Consider the following 20,780-nt stretch of genomic DNA (forward strand, 5'->3'; position numbering starts at 1 on the left):
CTCACATTCTCCGATTGATTTTAACGACAGCGTTCCGAGCCCAGGGCTCTTCGCCTGCAGGTCGTCGGGTCAGACAGGTTCGACCAGAGTGACGAAGAGCCATATAAGGCTCACAATCAATCTGTGGATTTTCACGTGAAACAACAGCCTAGCTATACTTCTATACGCCGTGCCATGCACTTATTTGAATGTACGGTATACTGAGATTAAAAAAAGAATGAACTTGCTCAACTGAATGCTGTCCATGTGTGCGAACCCCGCCGCCACACCATGGAGTAAAGAGCGATAACACAGTGGTTGATTTGAGAGCCCAGTTAAATTAAAGCGCCCGAGGGTGCTTTAACCCATTCTCACCTGAGATCAGATTCATACGAGGTTTCCGCCGGACACACACTGGTCTGATGAACCCATTCTGACCTGAGATCAGATTCTAAAAATGTCAGTCGCTCTTCGATTTTTCAAAAATAGCAGACCTACAAGCTCATAGCGCGCCACTCGGTGGCGCGCTATGAGCTTGTAGATCTGCTATTTTTCAATAGCTAAAGCATAACATGATGCTGACACCAAAATGGGTGCCCGGTCAGAAAGGTTTAATTAGGTTTCCATCGCGTGCTCACAGAGTCAATGCACGCCATTGATCCGATGTTCCCTTCTGAAGCCTCTGCCGTCGCTAACAGAGGCCAGATGTCACAGCATGATCGTGATTGGGGTGGGTGGGGGTGGGGGGGGGGGGTTACACAATGAACGGCCGGTTCATCAAGTGCTCGGCAGGCGATGTTCTCCATTTGACCTGTTCTCCATTTGTACCGCGTTCAAGTCAGCCCAGTCCATTTGACCTGCGTCATGGTCATCGAACAGCCTATAGTACCGCGTCGAGTCGAGTCAGCCCAGCATAAGCGCTTGACTTCCGGTGTAATCTTTCTAAATAGAATTTAGGTCAACAGATCATGTTTACAAGTTTATATTCGGGAGTTTAATTCCTAATTGGTACAGTGGTATAAGACATTTGGAACTGATCGTTGCAGTGTTTTGCATGATTAGCCGTGGGCAGGCAGGCAGGCAGACAGGCAGGCAGACAGACAGACAGACAGACAGGCAGGCAGGCAGGCAGGCAGGCAGGCAGGCAGACAGACAGACAGACAGACAGACAGACAGACAGACAGACAGACAGACAGACAGACAGACAGACAGTATCACCCTCTAGCAGCCACACCGTTTATTTTTAAATCCACAGAACGGAAGTGAAATGCTCTGATGATCTGACTTGACAGCGGTTTTGTGGTCCATTTGAAGTGGGTTGACTGTTTGTTGACAACCTCATCGGCCTAATTTGATCATTAAAATGGGTTGACTATTTTGCTGACAACCCCATCGACCTCATTTAGATCAATACACCCCCCAGTCAGTGCTCCATCTAGTGGTGTGTTGTGGTCCCTCCACAGGCCCGGCGCCAGGATGAAATGACAGAGGGGGCAATCGGGGGCAGGTATTGGACATGAAGACAATGCGCCACATTTGCATATCTATAGAGGGCAGAGGCGCACGATTTCGTAATTGAATGCCTGGAAATGTACCATTGTTTTGTCTGTAACTATTTGATCTAAGGGGGCAAAGAGGTTGATTTAGGGGGTAATACCCCCTTTGCCCCCTCGTGGTGCCGGGCCTGTCCCTCAAAGACCGTGGCGTGGTACAATATGGCATTCGGTAAATCCTTTAATTGAATCATCATTGACACAATGTGGCAAAGACAAGACAGCATGGCAGTTTGTGGCCAACAGAATCAACAACTTACCTGCTTGCAGTAACAATATGCAAGCTAGCAAATTTCCTTTAAACACGTCTTCATTCACATACAGTAGCGTAATAGAGGGTATGCGCATGCTTGAAGTGAATGGCACATCGAGTGGCAAAGCAACAGGCAGAGTGAGTTTAACATTGTTTAACGTTGTTTAATGCAATCAGAAAGGACTTTTCTGTGTGGATGTTTATGGGCTGTCAAGGCCAGAAAGTAGTTTTTTGCCACTCAGTGGGCGTTCCTGCATAACTTCCTGGTTTGATGATGATGTCACGCTCATACCCTCTATAGAGCGTCGCAGTCCCGCCCCCTACCAGGGCCCTGGAAATGATCCCCCGTTCATTTCCCCCATAGACATTTCAAAAAGTATTTATTTAAAGACCTTTTAAAGGAGAATTCCATATACTAAAAGGCTTTCTTACCTTTCTTTGTAGTTGTTACGTCCCCACCAAAGAGGTCCAGGTGTTATTTTGTGCAAAAGCTCCTTATTGGCTATTTCCCCTACCATAAGCCCTAAATGAATTGCATTGAATTGAATGGGAATTGAATGGGGCTATGGGGTGTTGTGCTAATTCGCTTATTTCCATCGCTCAAAATTATAATTTCTTTGTATATATCCTCTCTTCATAATGTAAATAATATCCCAAGCGGCACACTTTACTACTTCTTTCGATGGAAATAAGCGAATTATCATAACACCCCATAGCCCCATTCAATTCCCATTCAATGCAATGCAATTCATTGAGGGCTTATGGTAGGGAAAATGGCCAATAAGGAGTTTTTGCACGAAAAAACACCTGGACCTCTTTGGTGGGGACGTAACAACTACAAAGAAAGGTCAGAAAGATAAGAAAGCATTCTAGCATGGAATTCTCCTTTAAGCCTCGTACGAAGCCAACTCTTGTCGTGACAAATCATGACAACAAACACAATTTTTCGCGCCAAACAAATAATTAGAAAGAAGAAGAAAACGGCAGGTTATACAACACTTTTTTGTTGTTGTTTTTCTTCTTGGTAATTATTTGTTTGGTCCAAAACATTGTGTTTGTTGTCATGATTTGTCACAACTCGAGTTACGACACTTATAAGGTCTTTAAATAAATACTTTTTGAAATGTCTATGAGGGAAAAATGCATTGGGAATTATTTCCTGGGCCTGGCGTCGTCATGAAAGGGGACGGGACGCTCTATACAGTAGGCCTATATACGTACATTAATTAGTATAGACTGGGTGAAAAAAATGGGTTGCAAAATTGTGGTATAAAAATTATTTAACCCATTCTGACCTGAGATCAGATTCATACGAGGTTTCCGCCGGACACACACTGGTCTGATTAACCAAATTCTGACCTGAGATCAGATTCTAAAAAAATGTCAGTCGTTCTTAGATTTTTCAAAAATAGCAGACCTACAAGCTCGTAGCGCGCCACCGAGTGGCGCGCTACGAGCTTGTAGATCTGCTATGTTTAAATAGCTAAAGCATAACATGATGCTAACACCAAAATGGGTGCCCGGTCAGAATGGGTTAAAAAATATATAAATTAATTAGTATAAAGTAACACCTACAAGTCGGATTGTGCCTGTAATCTCATATCACATGTATTTTACTGTATTATAGGCATATGGCAATATGTTATGCATGCCAATCAAACGTCAGAGAGAGAGATAAGATGTGGTAATCTTGGGGGTGGCAGTTTAATATATTCAAGTGCACATTTTCTTCATTTCACCCTACACTTGTTTCCGGTGACTCTGCTCTCGGAATCATGCAGTGGCGTGCACAGATAGACACTAGGGGGTGCTAGAGCACCCCCTGCCCTTTTGGCAATTTTGCTCTTAAAAAAAAAAAAAAAAAAAAAAGTTTTCTTTTTTTTTCTTAATTTGTAGTGTGTGGACCAAGGTGACATTGATCAAATCTTGATTAAAAAAACGCTTCTACTATATTATTTAGGCCCCCACAATCTAAAGCTATGTTTCTATGTCAGTGGTTCTTCGATTAAAGAAAAATAGCAGACCTACAAGCTCGTAGCGCTATGAGCTTGTAGATCTGCTATTTTTCAATAGCTATAAAGCACCAAAATGGGTTCCCGCCCCAAAATGCGCTGCACAAGGTGCCCTTTTTTTCACTTTAGCACCTGCCCCTCTAAATGTCTGTGCACGCCACTGTAGTTGTATGTTTTCTTATTGGGAAGATGATGGAGGAGAGGGGGGGGGGGGGGGGGTGTCACACAAAATTAGCTAATTTTCATATTCAGACCGCAGCCATCTTGCCAGCAAGGTGATACTTTGATTGATTGATTGAAATATTTATTAACAGTTTGTAGAATTTACAGTACATTTTAAGCACAAACTCAATACAAAGACTGTTAACTGTGAGTGGACGACCCAATTAAGCATTGCACTTGTTTACAACAGGGTCCACATTGTTCAATTCATCAAAACATTTAGAGACATACAAACATTTAGAGACATACAAATAGACATTTCTATGTAGCTAAAGAACAGAACAGGAATTCATCATAAACAGAACAGGAATTCATCAATTCATACCTAGGTGATACTTCCCAGAGACGGCCCATTCATCCAAACAGAAAAGTCCTCTCTAATTATATTAAACAACGTCAAAATCACCAACATTGCAGCTGTAGGGAAAGCTTGAATTATCCTCTTTCAATCTGTAAAGTTTTTGTTTAATAAAAAAATCCACCGTAGAGATTTTATGAGCTACTTCCTTTCATGTGATTTTTATCTATAAGTGCTGGAGTTTGGAAGCGCTCGTTGACTATCACTCAACGGCCCAGGCGTACCACCTGTTTTGAATTTGCACATAATGCAGGAGGCAGCAGGAGGTTGCTTTACTGATAACGAGTGCTTCCATACTCGGGGTCATTCCAGCTTGACCGGGAAATGGTTAACGTTCCATTCTAAAACGGGTAGTCCCAATACTTCATTCTGATTGGCTGGTTACCGTCACGTGACCGGTGTAAATTTCACCGATAACCCACTCCTTCAATCACTTTGTATCAAACTGCAGCCTTGTAGCTGAACTGGGAAAGGGGAGTGCTTGATTGCTTTACAAACACATGCCGTGCGGGCGTCTAAGCACCGCCCGGCTCATATGACTGTGAATGTGTGGCTCCAGGCAGCCCCGTAAATACATCAAGCGCTATTCTCCCGTCACATAGGCTACTTACGGAGCAAAACAAGGAAGTGTTGTGGCTCTGGCTCGCTCGCTCTGGTGGCACAAAGCGTAGATACTTTTGTGAATTTAATAGTTTTATTAGGATAATATTGCTATGATGTTTGTAACCGTTTTAGAAAAGCAATAAGCCACTCGAGGCCCCAGCTTACCGGGTATTTTACACTGGCTGGGGGGTAGAAGACCCTCCGCTTCGCGTCGGGTCCACCTACGCCCCCAGGCAGTGTAAAATACCCGGTAACCTGAGACCTCTCGTGGCTTATTGCTTAAATTGTTAAAGTGCTCCATCGAGGAGGCGAGTGGAGTCGAGAGGAGGAGCCGAGTGGGCTCTCCGAGAGCGCATAGAGCGAGTGTACATCAGGTGCAGGCTCGGTGGGGTATGTTGTCTCCTCCGCATCACGTGGACATGTTTTTTTTTCTTTCTCCAGTGACATAAGTCCACATAGTGGCACAGAAAACACTGCTTGCGGCTGACCCAACACACACATGCACGCACAGTCACACACACACACACACACACACACACACACACACACACACACACACATACACACACACACACGTACACACATTAACCCATTCTGACCTGAGATCAGATTCATACAAGGTTTCCACCGGACACACACTGGTCTGATTAGCCCATTCTGACCTGAGATCAGATTCTAAAAATGTCAGTCGTTCTTCGATTTTTCAAAAAATAGCAGACCTACAAGCTCACCGCTATGAGCTTGTAGATGCTAACACCAAAATGGGTTCCCGTATAGAATGGTGTTAAACTGAAAAAGCTTTGCTGTTTGTTGAAGCGAGTGGAGGACGCGAGGGGAGTGAGCGAGTGTGAAAGTTGCGGTGTTGGAATTTGGCTTTAGAAAAATAATCATCTGCAAGGAATTTCTTGACAGGAAGGAAGTATAGCTCATAAAATGTCTACGGTGGAAACAAAAACTTTACAGATTGAAAGAGGACAATTCAAGCTTTCCCTACAACAGCTGCAATGTTGATGATTTTGACATTGTTTAATATAATTAGAGAGGACTTTTCTGTTTGGATGAATGGGCTGTCTATGGGAAGTATCACTGTTGGGCTGTCTATGGGAAGCATCACCTAGGTATCACCTTGCTGGCAAGATGGCTGCGGTCTGAATATGGCCAATAGCAGATCTGTTTATATCTAATAATAATATAGCCTATAACCAAAACCTTCAAAACTGTTTCTTTCTTCTTTTTTTGTCCAGCGACGATATATAAAATCTGTCTCTCGTGCGACAGCTGTGGGTCGCCGTGTGACCCTAAATCTCGCGTGTTCGCGTGATTGTGCCCCTCAGCTCTCTGCTCTCTCGCCATTGGTCCGGAGCAGCCGTAGCTCCTCCTCCAGGCTGATGATTCGCTGCAGCAGCCGCTCGCGGTCCTCGCGGCCCACGAACTCCGCCTGCTGCCGCGCCTCCAGGACCTTCCTCTCGTACCAGCGCTCCAGCTGGGTCGACACCGTCTCGAAGAAACGCTGAGTCACCTGACAACGGAACGAACCAATAGGACCACAACGTCAGGGGCGTGCACACATAGACATCAAAGGGGGCTTCAGTTCAGCCCCTGCCCTTTTACCCCGTCTGTAAAACAACTGCCCTCTCCAGACCACGAATGCAGCGTTTACTATGATGAAAAAAAGGCAAAATGCCACTCCTTTCTATGCTATAACCGGAAGGCAGCATTCAGGAGAATAGCTTTTTCTGAACTTGAACACAGCATTTTGTGAACCAATGTGTTTATAAATCCATGTCGTTACACACTGCATCTCCACTAGCTAAAGAGTGCTGGGTTGCGGCCCTAGAAAATAGCAGATTCTACAAATGTCCTCTAAATCCTGACAGTTTTCTGAAAAGCCTATATTTTTCTATGTCAGTGGTTCGCAAACAATTTCATGTCAAGGACTCCCAAAAATATGAAAATATGTTGTTCCAGGGACCCCCCCCCCCCCCCCCCCCGCCCAGAAGCAAAGATTCGAGTTTGCTATGAAAGAATACATTCTAACATTTAGGACACATTTTCACGATTTTTCAAAAAATAGCAGACCTACAAGCTCGTATAGCGTGGCACTCGGAGCTTGTAGATCTGCTATTTTTCAATAGCTAAAGCATAACATAATGCTTTTAAAACACCAAAAGGGTGTTCCCGCTCCCAAAATGGGTTAAGGCGCTTAGAACCCATTCTGAACGGGCACCCATTTTGGTGTTAGCATCATGTTATGCTTTAGCTATTGAAAAATAGCAGAACTACAAGCTCGTATCGCGCCACCGAGTGGCGCGATACGAGCTTGTAGGTCTGCTATTTTTGAATAATCGAAGAACGACTGACATTTTTAGAATCTGATCTCAGGTCAGAATGGGTTCATCAGACCAGTGTGTGTCCAGTGGAAACCTCGTATGAATCTGATCTCAGGTCAGAATGGGTTAATGGCTCACTTCCATGGCGTGCAGGTTGTTTCTCTCCTGGACGAAGGCGGGCTCCGTGGAGGAGGAGGAGGAGGAGGGCCCGGCACGGTCCACCAAGAACTCCAGAGTTCCGGTGTGGTGCTGCAGCTCTCCTCCTCCGGGCCTCCTCCTCCCCCTCCCTCCTCCGTGTCTGTGGGCCAGGATGCGCTGTCGCAGGCGGTTCCTGTGGCTCCAGTCGCTGCTTGTTGCTGCCGACGGGCTACTGCTGACACTGCTGGGGTACTGTTGGCCCTCTCCCACCCCCAGGCCTACCATGGGGTACTGGCCCTCTCCTGCCAGGCCCACCATGGGGTACTGGTGGCCCTCTCCCGCCCCCAGGCCCACCATGGGGTACTGGTGGCCCTCTCCCGCCCCCAGGCCCACCATGGGGTACTGGTGGCCCTCTCCTGCCAGGCCCACCATGGCCGTTGTTGTCGTCGTCTGCGTTGTCACCGGGCGCTCTGGATGCCAGAAGGGATCAGTGGAGCTCACCAAGGGCAGAGGAAAGATGGCCGTGTTCTCGTAGTCACCTGGAAAGACACAGATAGCATAGGGATTGGGAATGTTTAACACGGAGTACGATAAAAGCGGAGGAACACGGAGGGTTAAATTAGTACCCTATATAGCCTGCCAAACGCGGCTTCTCCGTTTTCCCAGGGTTTACATTATTTAATCCATGTTTTGATCCGATTGTATCGTTATAGCCACCGTTCGTTAGCACATCAACACCAAGTGGGACAGTGGTCGTGGGCAGTTTGAAGATGCGCGCACATTCTACGCCCTGCATTTAAAGCTCTGTGTCTCAGAAACGACATTGAGGGGGCCGTTTCTCTGGCCCAGACAAGCGTTTTCAACGGCCTGTAGCTGTGATACTCGCGGTCGGGTTTTTCCTTAGAGTATATATATTTATAGAGAAGGCACCCAGAGGAAATCTTGAGGCGAAATGGACATAGTGGCCGAATGAAGGTATTGCAGCCTGGCCCCAAACACATGAACGCGCTGTCCGTTGACTATCATTGTACACGTTCACGACGGACGACGCTCGTGCGCGTTCAACGGCAGCGCGTTCATGGAGGAGTGAATCCGCCTCATGCGCTTTTGAGCAACTTAATGCAAGTGGATGGGAGGAGAACTCGGGTGTCTTCTCTATAGATATATATATACTCTATGCCAGCACCACACACCACACACAGCAGTTTGTCACTGTAACATGCGATTACGTTTATTTGGCTTGTCAGCGTAAGTGTTACGCGCGATAAAACCTTAGCAATACGCTATTAGTAAAAAAACGAAAGTAAAAAGAATGAAAGTGAAGATTATCTGAATATAGGCTGATAATACAGTAGGGAGACTTTTTTCCTTCTGTTTCCCTTTGCCTTGCTCATCTCATATAACTTTTTATTTTTATGTTTTTTGTGGCTTTCGCCTTTACTTTTTATAGAGGTACAGAGAGTAGGCTGACATCATCACATTACTTTTAATTGAGTGTTGAGTGTTATGTCAACTAACTTATCCCATTCTGAACACTTAATAATCTTCTATGAAATAATTAATTGCATATATATGAACGATCATGCAATGTCATTTTGCAAGATTTATTTTCAGGAGACTTGAAATAATACAAAATGCCACGGCTCCTAGCTGCCTGTGTTCCCCTGCTTGTCCACCAGATGTCGTCAGTGTGTCATCTTCATTTGTGTTCATTACCCTCACCTGTGCCCCTGTGTATCTAAACCCATTCTGGACGCGAACCCCTTTTGGTGTTTTAAGCAGTTATACTTTAGCTATTGAAAAATAGCAGATCTACAAGCTCATAGCGCGGAACTTGTAGGTCTGCTATTTTTGAAAAATCGTGAAAATGTGCCTCAAGTGAACATTTTAACTCAAAGGCAAGAGGCCAATTACATTACAGTTTTTGGGGTTCTTGACATGAAATATTGAGCACCACTGATACAGAAAACTGTCAGGATTGACCCAACAAGCCCAATGAAAAAAATACACAACCCGCAACTACCACTAGTAACATTATGAAAAGAAGCCTAAAGTCGCTTATAAATCTCATCCACTGCCAAGGACTTATATTTAACGTATTTTTCATGAAATACCCCACTGCCAAGGATGTTTATAACCTATTTTTAAAAGGGCATATTAATTGATAACATTATAATCATGAATTACCGCAAATCTTACAACTCTCGTTCTAAAAAAATTAGAAGGAGTCTATTGCAGTGTTGTTTTCGTCGACTAAAACTAAGACGAAAAATGTTCGTCGACTACCTTTTTTCACTGACTAAAACTAAATAAAAACGAATCTATGGTGACTAAAACTAAGACTAAATATACCGACAATTTCGTCAACAAATAAAAACTAGACAAAAATGTTAGGAAGGGACTAGTGGACAACAGCTCCAGTATAAGTCATTTTACACTTGGTTGCATGCTGAAAATAGCAGATCTACAAGCTCACAACGCATCGCAACGCAACGTGTTGTGAGCTTGTAGATCAGCTATTTTCAGCAAGTGTAAAATAAGTCATGACGGCATCAAGGCCCGCAAAAATACAATTTAGTCGACTAAATCGCCTGTAGATTTAGTCGACTAAAATCTTATGACATTTAGTCGACTAAAACTAGACTAACACTAACACATTTCCAGGTGACTAAAATGTGACTAAGACTAAGTGAAAACTATTCAGGAGACTATGACTAAAACTAAAATAGAAATTTGCTGCCAAAAACAACACTGGTCTATTGGCTCCTGCCATTAAGGCGATGGATTAGAAGATAATATGCAGATATGGAAACGCTGCTGTCCGTTGGGAGCCCGTTGGTCCAAACGACTCACCCGGTGACCTCTCCACTTTGACCTCAAAGTACTTCCCGCTGGCCGCCGCAAAGTACTCGCGCGCCTCCTCCTCGCCCGCCAGGCCGTAGGGGGCGCTGTGGCGCCGCGGCCGCGGCAGGACGTTGACGTACGTGGCCAGCGAGCCGCTGCTCTCGTCGGACACCGACACGGACAGCAGCGGGAGGGACTCGTCTGCCAGCGATTGGTCCACGGAGGGCGAGGGGAGGAGCTTGTAGTAGCGGCGGGGGGGGTTGCAGGCGGCGGCGACGGGGGGGTCGTCCGGAGACACGATGCACAGCGCCTTCAGCTGGCGGCTTACCGCCGCCTGCTTTGACACACGTGGAGAAGAAGAGGTCATTCTGTGTGTTCTGTGTCGCCTTATATAGCTTTCAACCACTTTAACCATTCTTTTTTAAACTTTAGCTGTTGAAGAATTAAGCAATATTACACGAGAGGGTGTGGGTTAACGTGATTATTGCCACGACAGGGATGCGGTCAGGAACGAGACGGAGTCGAGTTCCGCAAAGCATCACTGAAGTGATGCTTCAGCCTACGACCACAAATGTCCCAATAAACTAGCTATAGCCTAGCCACCGAGTCTGCTAGCGCTCTGGGAGAACAGAGCGGCTGAATTCTTTGTTTTGATTAGGTGGATTTGGTGTGTGGTGGTTTAACCACGGCTAGAAGGCTGTTTCAACCAATCAAATTGCTTTCCTCGAAACGACCTGTGGTAGAATAGCAGATCTACAAGCTCGTAGACATGCTACAGTATGCGACATCTACCTGTCTCCTGTCGGCGTCCTCTCTGCTCCGAGCGGCCATGTGATCTATCCTGTACAACATGTCCTGTCTCTCTGCGTCCCCCCTCTCCTGGTTCAGGAGGTCCAACACCTGGATCTGGACACCACACAGGTTAAGGTTTGGCTTGTTTTCACGGTAAGGAAAGGAAAGGAAAGGTACTATGTTTACCCTGCAGGGTAACTGGACTAAGGAAAGGAAAGGTACCATGTTTACCCTGGGTAACTGGACTAAGGAAAGGAAAGGTACTATGTTTACCCAGGGTAACTGGACTAAGGAAAGGAAAGGTACTATGTTTACCCAGGGTAACTGGACTAAGGAAAGGAAAGGTACTATGTTTACCCAGGGTAACTGGACTAAGGAAAGAAAAGGTACTATGTTTACCCAGGGTAACTGGACTAAGGAAAGGAAAGGTACTATGTTTACCCAGGGTAACTGGACTAAGGAAAGGAAAGGTACTATGTTTACCCAGGGTAACTGGACTAAGGAAAGGAAAGGTACTATGTTTACCCAGGGTAACTGGACTAAGGAAAGGAAAAGTACTATGTTTACCCAGGGTAACTGGACTAAGGAAAGAAAAGGTACTATGTTTACCCAGGGTAACTGGACTAAGGAAAGGAAAGGTACTATGTTTACCCAGGGTAACTGGACTAAGGAAAGGAAAAGTACTATGTTTACCCAGGGTAACTGGACTAAGGAAAGGAAAGGTACAGTACTATGTTTACCCAGGGTAACTGGACTAAGGAAAGGAAAGGTACTATGTTTACCCAGGGTAACTGGACTAAGCTCAAGAACTTGTTTACAGCCAGGCCCTGCTCATAGAACATTTCATGGTAGAGGTTCAATGCCTTGTCCAAGGGCACTTCAGCGGTGGTAATTTTAACGTGCCGGTCCGGGGATACGAACTAGCGACCTTCCGATATCCAGGGGCGGCCTTAGGAATCTGGAGGCCCGTTTCAAGACCAAATATGAGGACCCCATATACCTATGACATCATTATTTTGTTGATACAGCCGTATATTGATACGAATAGTTTGACTGTTCAATATCACACGCAGCTATTACTCTGGACAATTAGCAACAACACCACCTTTCCTCATCCTGTCGTCCCTTCACAATTAAAGTGTCTCCCCTTTACCTCCTGATGCTGCACATTTTACCATGTTATTTACATAAAATAGGTGTAACTTTACTAACGTAACACTCTTGCTTCGTGTCCCAGGTTAGCAAATGTGCTAATTTGTCCCCTATATTCAAAGTCTGATTTCCATTGATTGTTGGCTGTGTTTAGCATGTATATGGCTGTGGAGTTTTGGTACAAAATCAAAACAACTTGTCTAATATTTTGGCATGTTTAAACCTCCAGGAAAATCCGTGTTGAGGTTCTTGATCCACTGTTTTTCATTAAAACGTCTTTGTCCTACTGTCCAGTTGGGATTGCGTTGAAGTCCAGGTATACTTTTAGAGCTTCAATGCCATGTGCCATGTAATGTTGAACAATCCTTTTAGTTGTATTTTTTGCATTGTTAATATTGCATCTGTGTTGTCTCAGCCTTGCAGCTATTGTTTTACTTGTTTCTCCGACATATTGTAAGCCACATTTTTCACATGTGATTAAATAAACACAGTTGCTGGTGCTGGCTGTTATCTGTTGTTTAATCTTCAACGTGCGTTTTGTAGTTCTATTTTTAACTATTTGTTTGGGTTTGAAGTATTCTGGTCTCTGGCATGCTGGTGTGTTGATTCCTTTTAGCTTGCTGTGTACCAAATGGTAAATAGTGCATTTATATAGCGCCCTTATCCAAAGCGCTTTACATAGATTGTGCATTATATTCACCCATTCACACACACATTCATACACCGAAACCATGCAAGGTACCAACCAGCACATCGGGAGCAATTTGGGGTTCAGTGTCTTTGCCCAAGGACACTTTTATTTTTTTGGCAGAAGGAGAAGGAAAAAAAAACTAACAATAACAATAAAGGACCAAGTCCTTTCAGGACTCCTTGGTCCTTTAAATAAAAAATAAATAGAAATAAATGTACAATAAAGAGAGTTCCACCGTGTTCAGTTTGGAACATACAGACACAGGTTTGTGTTTCCACCGCATTGTGTTGGACGGAACAATTGTCATTGTTTGATGCCTAGCTGAATGGTTAGAGAGCCTGTCTGGAGAGAAGGAGTCTCCTGAGGTTTGAATCTCAGTAAGTGATGCTGAGAGGTGGCTCACCATCAGGTGGGATGAGATGTTGATCCATCATTTCTTGATCTTTCTGCTGTTCCTTCGTCTGGAATGTGGTCTCGGTTGTTGTTGTTGTTGTCGTCTGTTGTCGTTGGTTGCCACGGCTGCCAGTTCCCACCTGATGTCATGTGGGAGTTCTGATTGGTCCAGAGCGTACTGAATAACTTCTAGCTTGCATAACGTCTTAAGACTAGGACTCAAGTCTAAGATGAACAGCTCATCAGAGATAGTGTAATCTCCTTTGTATCCTCCAAAGAGGATGATATGATCTCCCACAATGCAACAGCACATACCACGCATTGGACATGGTCCTTTCCCCTTGGGCTCAACCTTCTTCCAGGAGAAGGTCTCTGGACTGAATTTCAACACATCATTGATGTTCTGGTTACCGTTCCAGCCACCAAATATGTACAGCTCTCCATTGTAGGTAAATGCTGAATGACAACAGTGTCCTTCTGGTAGAAGTTGTGCAGAAGGTGTGTCCAGCCAGACGTTTGTCTCTGTGTCAAACACTCTGATGCTGTTGTAGACCTCCTGGTACCCAGGTATCCAGCCCCCGAATACAAACATCTTGGTACCAATGATGGTGGCAGAGTGAGCTGATGAATCAGGAGGTGGAGTTCCTCTGGTGTTAATTAAAGTCCAGACCATTGTGCTGGTGTCCAACTTGTACATGTCATTAGTGTATCCAGTCAGCTTGGTCTGTCCTCCATGGATAAACATGACCTCCTCCAACACACAGGCTGAGTGGTAACTCCTCTCCTCTGGAACAGTCCCAGAAACCCTGGGTTGGAACCATCTGTGGGAGTCAACATCAAATGCATAAAGCACATTGCAGTAAGACCCCCCTCCCCAGATGTAGACTGTATCTTCAACCAACACAGCTGTGTGGCCGTAGCGCATGGATGAAACCTCAAGGTGACCGTCCCCTCTTCCAGGTTCCACTGGAGGTAACTTCTTCCAGCATAAGGACACTGTGTTGAAGACATGGACATCCATCTGTCCCTGCATGTTGTTGAAGGTCCATACATCACCTCCAAAGGAGTACAGTTTGTTCCTCACTGCTACAGCAGCATGAGAGACTCGCTTTGGTCCTCCTGCTTTGGAAACGGTCCAAGACAACATCACCCTGTCTGTCTGTCTGTCTGTCTGTCTGTCTGTCTGTCTGTCTGTCTGTCTGTCTGTCTGTCGTCTGTCTGTCTGTCTGTCTGTCTGTCTGTCTGTCTGTCTGTCTGTCTGTCTCTCTTCTCTCTCTCGATGTCTACAGTCATTTTCAACACGATGCATCATCTTATATCTTCTGGTGTGAAATCACACGAGACACAAACTGTTGCCATCCACGCCTTAACGACGCCAATTAGTGCAGCTGTTCTTCATCTGCACCCTTTGAACTCTATTGCTATATTTATTACTTCATTGGGGTCTATGGGTCTATGGATCTATGGGTCTATGGATCTATGGGTCTATGGATCTATGGGTCTTCCACACGTATAGCATAGTATAGTATATATGTATAGTTTATAATATAGTTTCATTATATAGATATTCCACTGTTACGTTCTTAGCTTACGCATGTTTCATGATAAATGCTTTTCATGTGATGTATTCCCATGCTTTTTTGTTCTTGCTTAATGTAAATCACTCTGGATTAAGAGCGTCTGCTAAATGCCTACATTGTAAATTGCTACAGCGTTCCCTAACACTGAGCTGTGTTGTATTTTGAGGCTGTGTGTGTGTGTGTGTGTGTGTGTGTGTGTGTGTGTGTGTGTGTGTGTGTGTGTGTGTGTGTGTGTGTGTGTGTGTATGTGTGTGTGTGTGTGTGTGACATGAAAACATTTGAGAACGACTGACATAGTTTTCACAAAACTGTCATGATTTAGAATTGTAGCATGATCGTCCTCAGGTCTATGGCTTTTTGGGTTGGGAACCCCTTTTGGTGTTGGCATTATGTTATGCTTTAGCTATTGAAAAATAGCAGATCTACAAGCTCATAGCGCGCCACCGAGTGGCGCGCTATGAGCTTGTAGGTCTGCTATTTTTGAAAAATCAAAGAACGACTGACATAGAAACATAGCTTTTTCAGAAAACTGTCAGGATGTAGAAGACATTTATAGAATCTGATCTCAGGTCAGATTGGGTTAACCCATTCTGAACGGGAACCCATTTTGGTGTTAGCATCATGTTATGCTTTAGCTATTGAAAAATAGCAGATCTACAAGCTCATAGCGCGCCACCGAGTGGCGCGCTATGAGCTTGTAGGTCTGCTATTTTAGAAAAATCAAAGAACGACTGACATTTATATAATCTGATCTCAGGTCAGAATGGGTTAATCAGACCAGTGTGTGTGTGTGTGTGTGTCCAGTGGAAACCTCGTATGAATCTGATCTCAGGTCAGAATGTGGTTTAAGAGGCGGACCTGGTGTCTGGTCCTGCGGTCCATCTTGCCCAGTCTGCAGCCGACCTGCTCCTGGACTCTGAGGACCTGCAGCTTCATGTCCTCCTGGGCGGCTTTGAGCTGACCCTCCAGCCTCCGGACCAGCGGCCTGCAGTGGCAGCCGTTAGGCGCAGGGCGCTGGACACACACACACACACACACACACACACACACACACACACACACACACACACACACACACACACACACACACACACACACAAACGGTATTGTCACTGTCGGGCAGAAACCTCTTATCTCCATACCAGTGTTGTTTCCGTCGACTACAACTAAGACGAAAAATGTTCGTCGACTACCTTTTTCCACTGAAGAAAACTAAATGGAAACTAAATGAAAACTAAGCTATGATGACTAGAACTATAAGACTAAATATGCTGACAATTTCGTCAAGAAATAAAAACTAGACTAAAATGGACTAGTAGACAAGAGTATAAGTGAATTTACACTTGGTTGCATGCTGAAAATAGCCGCTCTACAAGCTCACAACGCGGGCTTGTAGATCGGCTATTTTCAGCAAGTTTAAAATCTGTCATTTCGACGGCATCAAGGCCCGACAAAATACATTTTAGTCGACTAAATCAACTGTAGATTTAGTCGACTAAAATTGCGTGACATTTCGTCGACTAAAACTAGACTAACACTAAGACATTCCAGGTGACTAAAATGTGACTAAAACTAAAAGAAGTTTCAGTCCAAAGACTATGACTAAATTAAAATAGAAATGTGCTGCCAAAAACAACACTGCTTATCTCCATAGTGTTTGTTATGAATGCCCATACGTGATGATCATACATACTTAGTACAGCGCAGGCCGTAGGGCTTTAAGTAACTAGTCGACTGTTCAGGGTTTGCTCCGATTTTGTAGGCCTCAAGATCAGGTAGATTATAGTTATATAGTCACCAATGTACACAGTTCTTAAATGTACAAATATGTATTACATATTCGACTAGTAAACAAGGCAACTAGAACTAGTCAACTAGCCCATTCTGAACGGGAACCCATTTTGGTGTCAGCATCATGTTATGCTTTAGCTATTGAAAAATTGCAGATCTACAAGCTCGTAGCGTGCCACCGAGTGGCGCGCTACGAGCTTGTAGGTCTGCTATTTTTTGAAAAATCGAAGAACGACTGACATTTTTAGAGAATCTGATCTCAGGTCAGAATGGGTTAATCAGACCAGTGTGTGTGTGTCCAGTGGAAACCTCGTATGAATCTGATCTCAGGTCAGAATGGGCTAGTAAAGATGACTAGAAGTGAATGCCCTGCATCACACTGTAGAAAAGAGCAGACGTCTGACGGATGTTACTGATGATGTTTGTTTTGTTTCATTCACCTGTCTGATGTTACCGTCCTTGTCCCGGTAGAGTGTGTACAGCTGATAGGCTCTTCCCTCCAGGGGATGGGGTACTTCTCCATCGTAGGAATGAGACGGCTCCGTCTTCCCGTTCTTTTTCTCTAAGAAGAGATCGTTCTCACCTCGTCTGGAAGAGTCATCTTCCAAAGCCTGGCGTTTATAAGAAGTAATAACTGTTACATGAATATATATTCTATATCAATGAATTGACCAAAAGAAAGGGTACATTTGTGTCATTCTCTCTTTTTTTTTTTATAATCCACTCAATTAAAGGTATATTCAGTGATTTCACTTAATTCAAATATCACTTATTTTTTTGTTTTGTTGTGATAATCCTCTCTACTATAGAGTGTGCTGACCATATAAGGAGTTCCTCCCTGTCCCCAGTTAACCCCTGGAGGTCAAAAAACCTTAGGTTTAGTTTTTGGCTCTCTATCCTGATTGGATGAAAGGCTTAGGTCCCAGCCAAAAACGAAACCTAAGGTTTTTTGAGTGAAATCACTGAATAATTAGTTTAATTAGTCTGATTAACCACTTAAGACTTTCATTTTGGAGACGAAAATAATAAAAGCCATGAGACCATCGCTAGCTCTACCCACCAGCCCTCTGAACCATGTGGTACCATGAGACCATCACTAGCTCTACCCACCAGCCCTCTGAACCATGTGGTACCATGAGACCATCACTAGCTCTACCCACCAGCCCTCTGAACCATGTGGTACCATGAGACCATCACTAGCTCTACCCACCAGCCCTCTGAACCATGTGGTACCATGAGACCATCACTAGCTCTACCCACCAGCCCTCTGAACCATGTGGTACCATGAGGCCATCACTAGCTCTACCCACCAGCCCTCTGAACCATGTGGTACCATGAGACCATCGCTAGCTCTACCCACCAGTCCTCTGAACCATGTGGTACCATGAGACCATCGCTAGCTCTACCCACCAGTCCTCTGAACCATGTGGTACCATGAGACCATCACTAGCTCTACCCACCAGCCCTCTGAACCATGTGGTACCATGAGACCATCGCTAGCTCTACCCACCAGTCCTCTGAACCATGTGGTACCATGAGACCATCACTAGCTATACCCACCTGGTCTCTGAACCATGTGGTACCATGAGACCATCGCTAGCTCTACCCACCAGCCCTCTGAACCATGTGGTACCATGAGACCATCACTAGCTAAACCCACCAGCCCTCTGAACCATGTGGTACCATGAGACCATCACTAGCTCTACCCACCAGCCCTCTGAACCATGTGGTACCAAGAGACCATCACTAGCTAAACCCACCAGCCCTCTGAACCATGTGGTACCATGAGACCATCACTAGCTCTACCCACCAGCCCTCTGAACCATGTGGTACCATGAGACCATCACTAGCTCTACCCACCAGCCCTCTGAACCATGTGGTACCATGAGACCATCACTAGCTCTACCCACCAGCCCTCTGAACCATGTGGTACCATGAGACCATCACTAGCTAAACCCACCAGCCCTCTGAACCATGTGGTACCATGAGACCATCGCTAGCTCTACCCACCTGGTCTCTGAACCATGTGGTACCATGAGACCATCACTAGCTCTACCCACCAGCCCTCTGAACCATGTGGTACCATGAGACCATCACTAGCTCTACCCACCAGCTCTCTGAACCGTGTGGTACCATGAGACCATCACTAGCTCTACCCACCAGCCCTCTGAACCATGTGGTACCAAGAGACCATCACTAGCTAAACCCACCAGCCCTCTGAACCATGTGGTACCATGAGACCATCACTAGCTCTACCCACCAGCCCTCTGAACCATGTGGTACCATGAGACCATCGCTAGCTCTACCCACCAGCCCTCTGAACCATGTGGTACCTTGAGACCATCACTAGCTAAACCCACCAGCCCTCTGAACCATGTGGTACCATGAGACCATCACTAGCTCTACCCACCAGCCCTCTGAACCATGTGGTACCATGAGACCATCACTAGCTAAACCCACCAGCCCTCTGAACCATGTGGTACCATGAGACCATCACTAGCTCTACCCACCTGGTCTCTGAACCATGTGGTACCATGAGACCATCACTAGCTCTACCCACCTGGTCTCTGAACCATGTGGTACCATGAGACCATCACTAGCTCTACCCACCAGCCCTCTGAACCATGTGGTACCATGAGACCATCGCTAGCTAAACCCACCAGCCCTCTGAACCATGTGGTACCATGAGACCATCACTAGCTCTACCCACCAGCCCTCTGAACCATGTGGTACCATGAGACCATCGCTAGCTCTACCCACCAGCCCTCTGAACCATGTGGTACCATGAGACCATCACTAGCTAAACCCACCAGCCCTCTGAACCATGTGGTACCATGAGACCATCACTAGCTCTACCCACCAGCCCTCTGAACCATGTGGTACCATGAGACCATCGCTAGCTCTACCCACCAGCCCTCTGAACCATGTGGTACCATGAGACCATCGCTAGCTCTACCCACCTGGTCTCTGAACCATGTGGTACCATGAGACCATCGCTAGCTAAACCCACCAGGTCTCTGAACCATGTGGTACCATGAGACCATTGCTAGCTAAACCCACCAGCCCTCTGAACCATGTGGTACCATGAGACCATCACTAGCTAAACCCACCAGCCCTCTGAACCATGTGGTACCATGAGACCATCGCTAGCTCTACCCACCAGCCCTCTGAACCATGTGGTACCATGAGACCATCACTAGCTCTACCCACCAGCCCTCTGAACCATGTGGTACCATGAGACCATCGCTAGCTCTACCCACCAGCCCTCTGAACCATGTGGTACCATGAGACCATCGCTAGCTCTACCCACCAGCCCTCTGAACCATGTGGTACCATGAGACCATCGCTAGCTAAACCCACCAGCCCTCTGAACCATGTGGTACCATGAGACCATCACTAGCTCTACCCACCAGCCCTCTGAACCATGTGGTACCATGAGACCATCACTAGCTCTACCCACCAGCCCTCTGAACCATGTGGTACCATGAGACCATCACTAGCTCTACCCACCAGCCCTCTGAACCATGTGGTACCATGAGACCATCACTAGCTAAACCCACCAGCCCTCTGAACCATGTGGTACCATGAGACCATCACTAGCTAAACCCACCAGCCCTCTGAACCATGTGGTACCATGAGACCATCACTAGCTAAACCCACCAGCCCTCTGAACCATGTGGTACCATGAGACCATCACTAGCTCTACCCACCAGCCCTCTGAACCATGTGGTACCATGAGACCATCACTAGCTCTACCCACCTGGTCTCTGAACCATGTGGTACCATGAGACCATCACTAGCTCTACCCACCAGCCCTCTGAACCATGTGGTACCATGAGACCATCGCTAGCTCTACCCACCAGCCCTCTGAACCATGTGGTACCATGAGACCATCACTAGCTCTACCCACCAGCCCTCTGAACCATGTGGTACCATGAGACCATCACTAGCTCTACCCACCAGCCCTCTGAACCATGTGGTACCATGAGACCATCACTAGCTCTACCCACCAGCCCTCTGAACCATGTGGTACCATGAGACCATCACTAGCTAAACCCACCAGCCCTCTGAACCATGTGGTACCATGAG

At 45.8% G+C, this 20,780-nt stretch overlaps 1 protein-coding gene across 1 annotated transcript in view; it reads right to left on the reverse strand.

Annotated features, from left to right (window-relative positions):
• Positions 1-6,310: 6,310 nt before the first annotated feature.
• The window catches only part of LOC310878514 (uncharacterized protein), a gene marked incomplete at both ends in the record, with an annotated part of 47,900 nt that continues 33,430 nt past the window's right edge, over positions 6,311-20,780 (reverse strand). Inside the window, 5 exons of the mRNA XM_083792843.1 lie at positions 6,311-6,499; positions 7,449-7,987; positions 10,302-10,626; positions 15,849-15,914; positions 17,132-17,302. Coding sequence (XP_083648969.1) covers positions 6,311-6,499; positions 7,449-7,987; positions 10,302-10,626; positions 15,849-15,914; positions 17,132-17,302 — 1,290 coding nt within the window. The remainder of the gene's footprint in view (positions 6,500-7,448; positions 7,988-10,301; positions 10,627-15,848; positions 15,915-17,131; positions 17,303-20,780) is intronic.

Source organism: Protomyctophum parallelum, assembly GCF_964188405.1.
Source record: "Protomyctophum parallelum genome assembly, chromosome: 20".
NCBI lineage: Eukaryota > Metazoa > Chordata > Actinopteri > Myctophiformes > Myctophidae > Protomyctophum > Protomyctophum parallelum.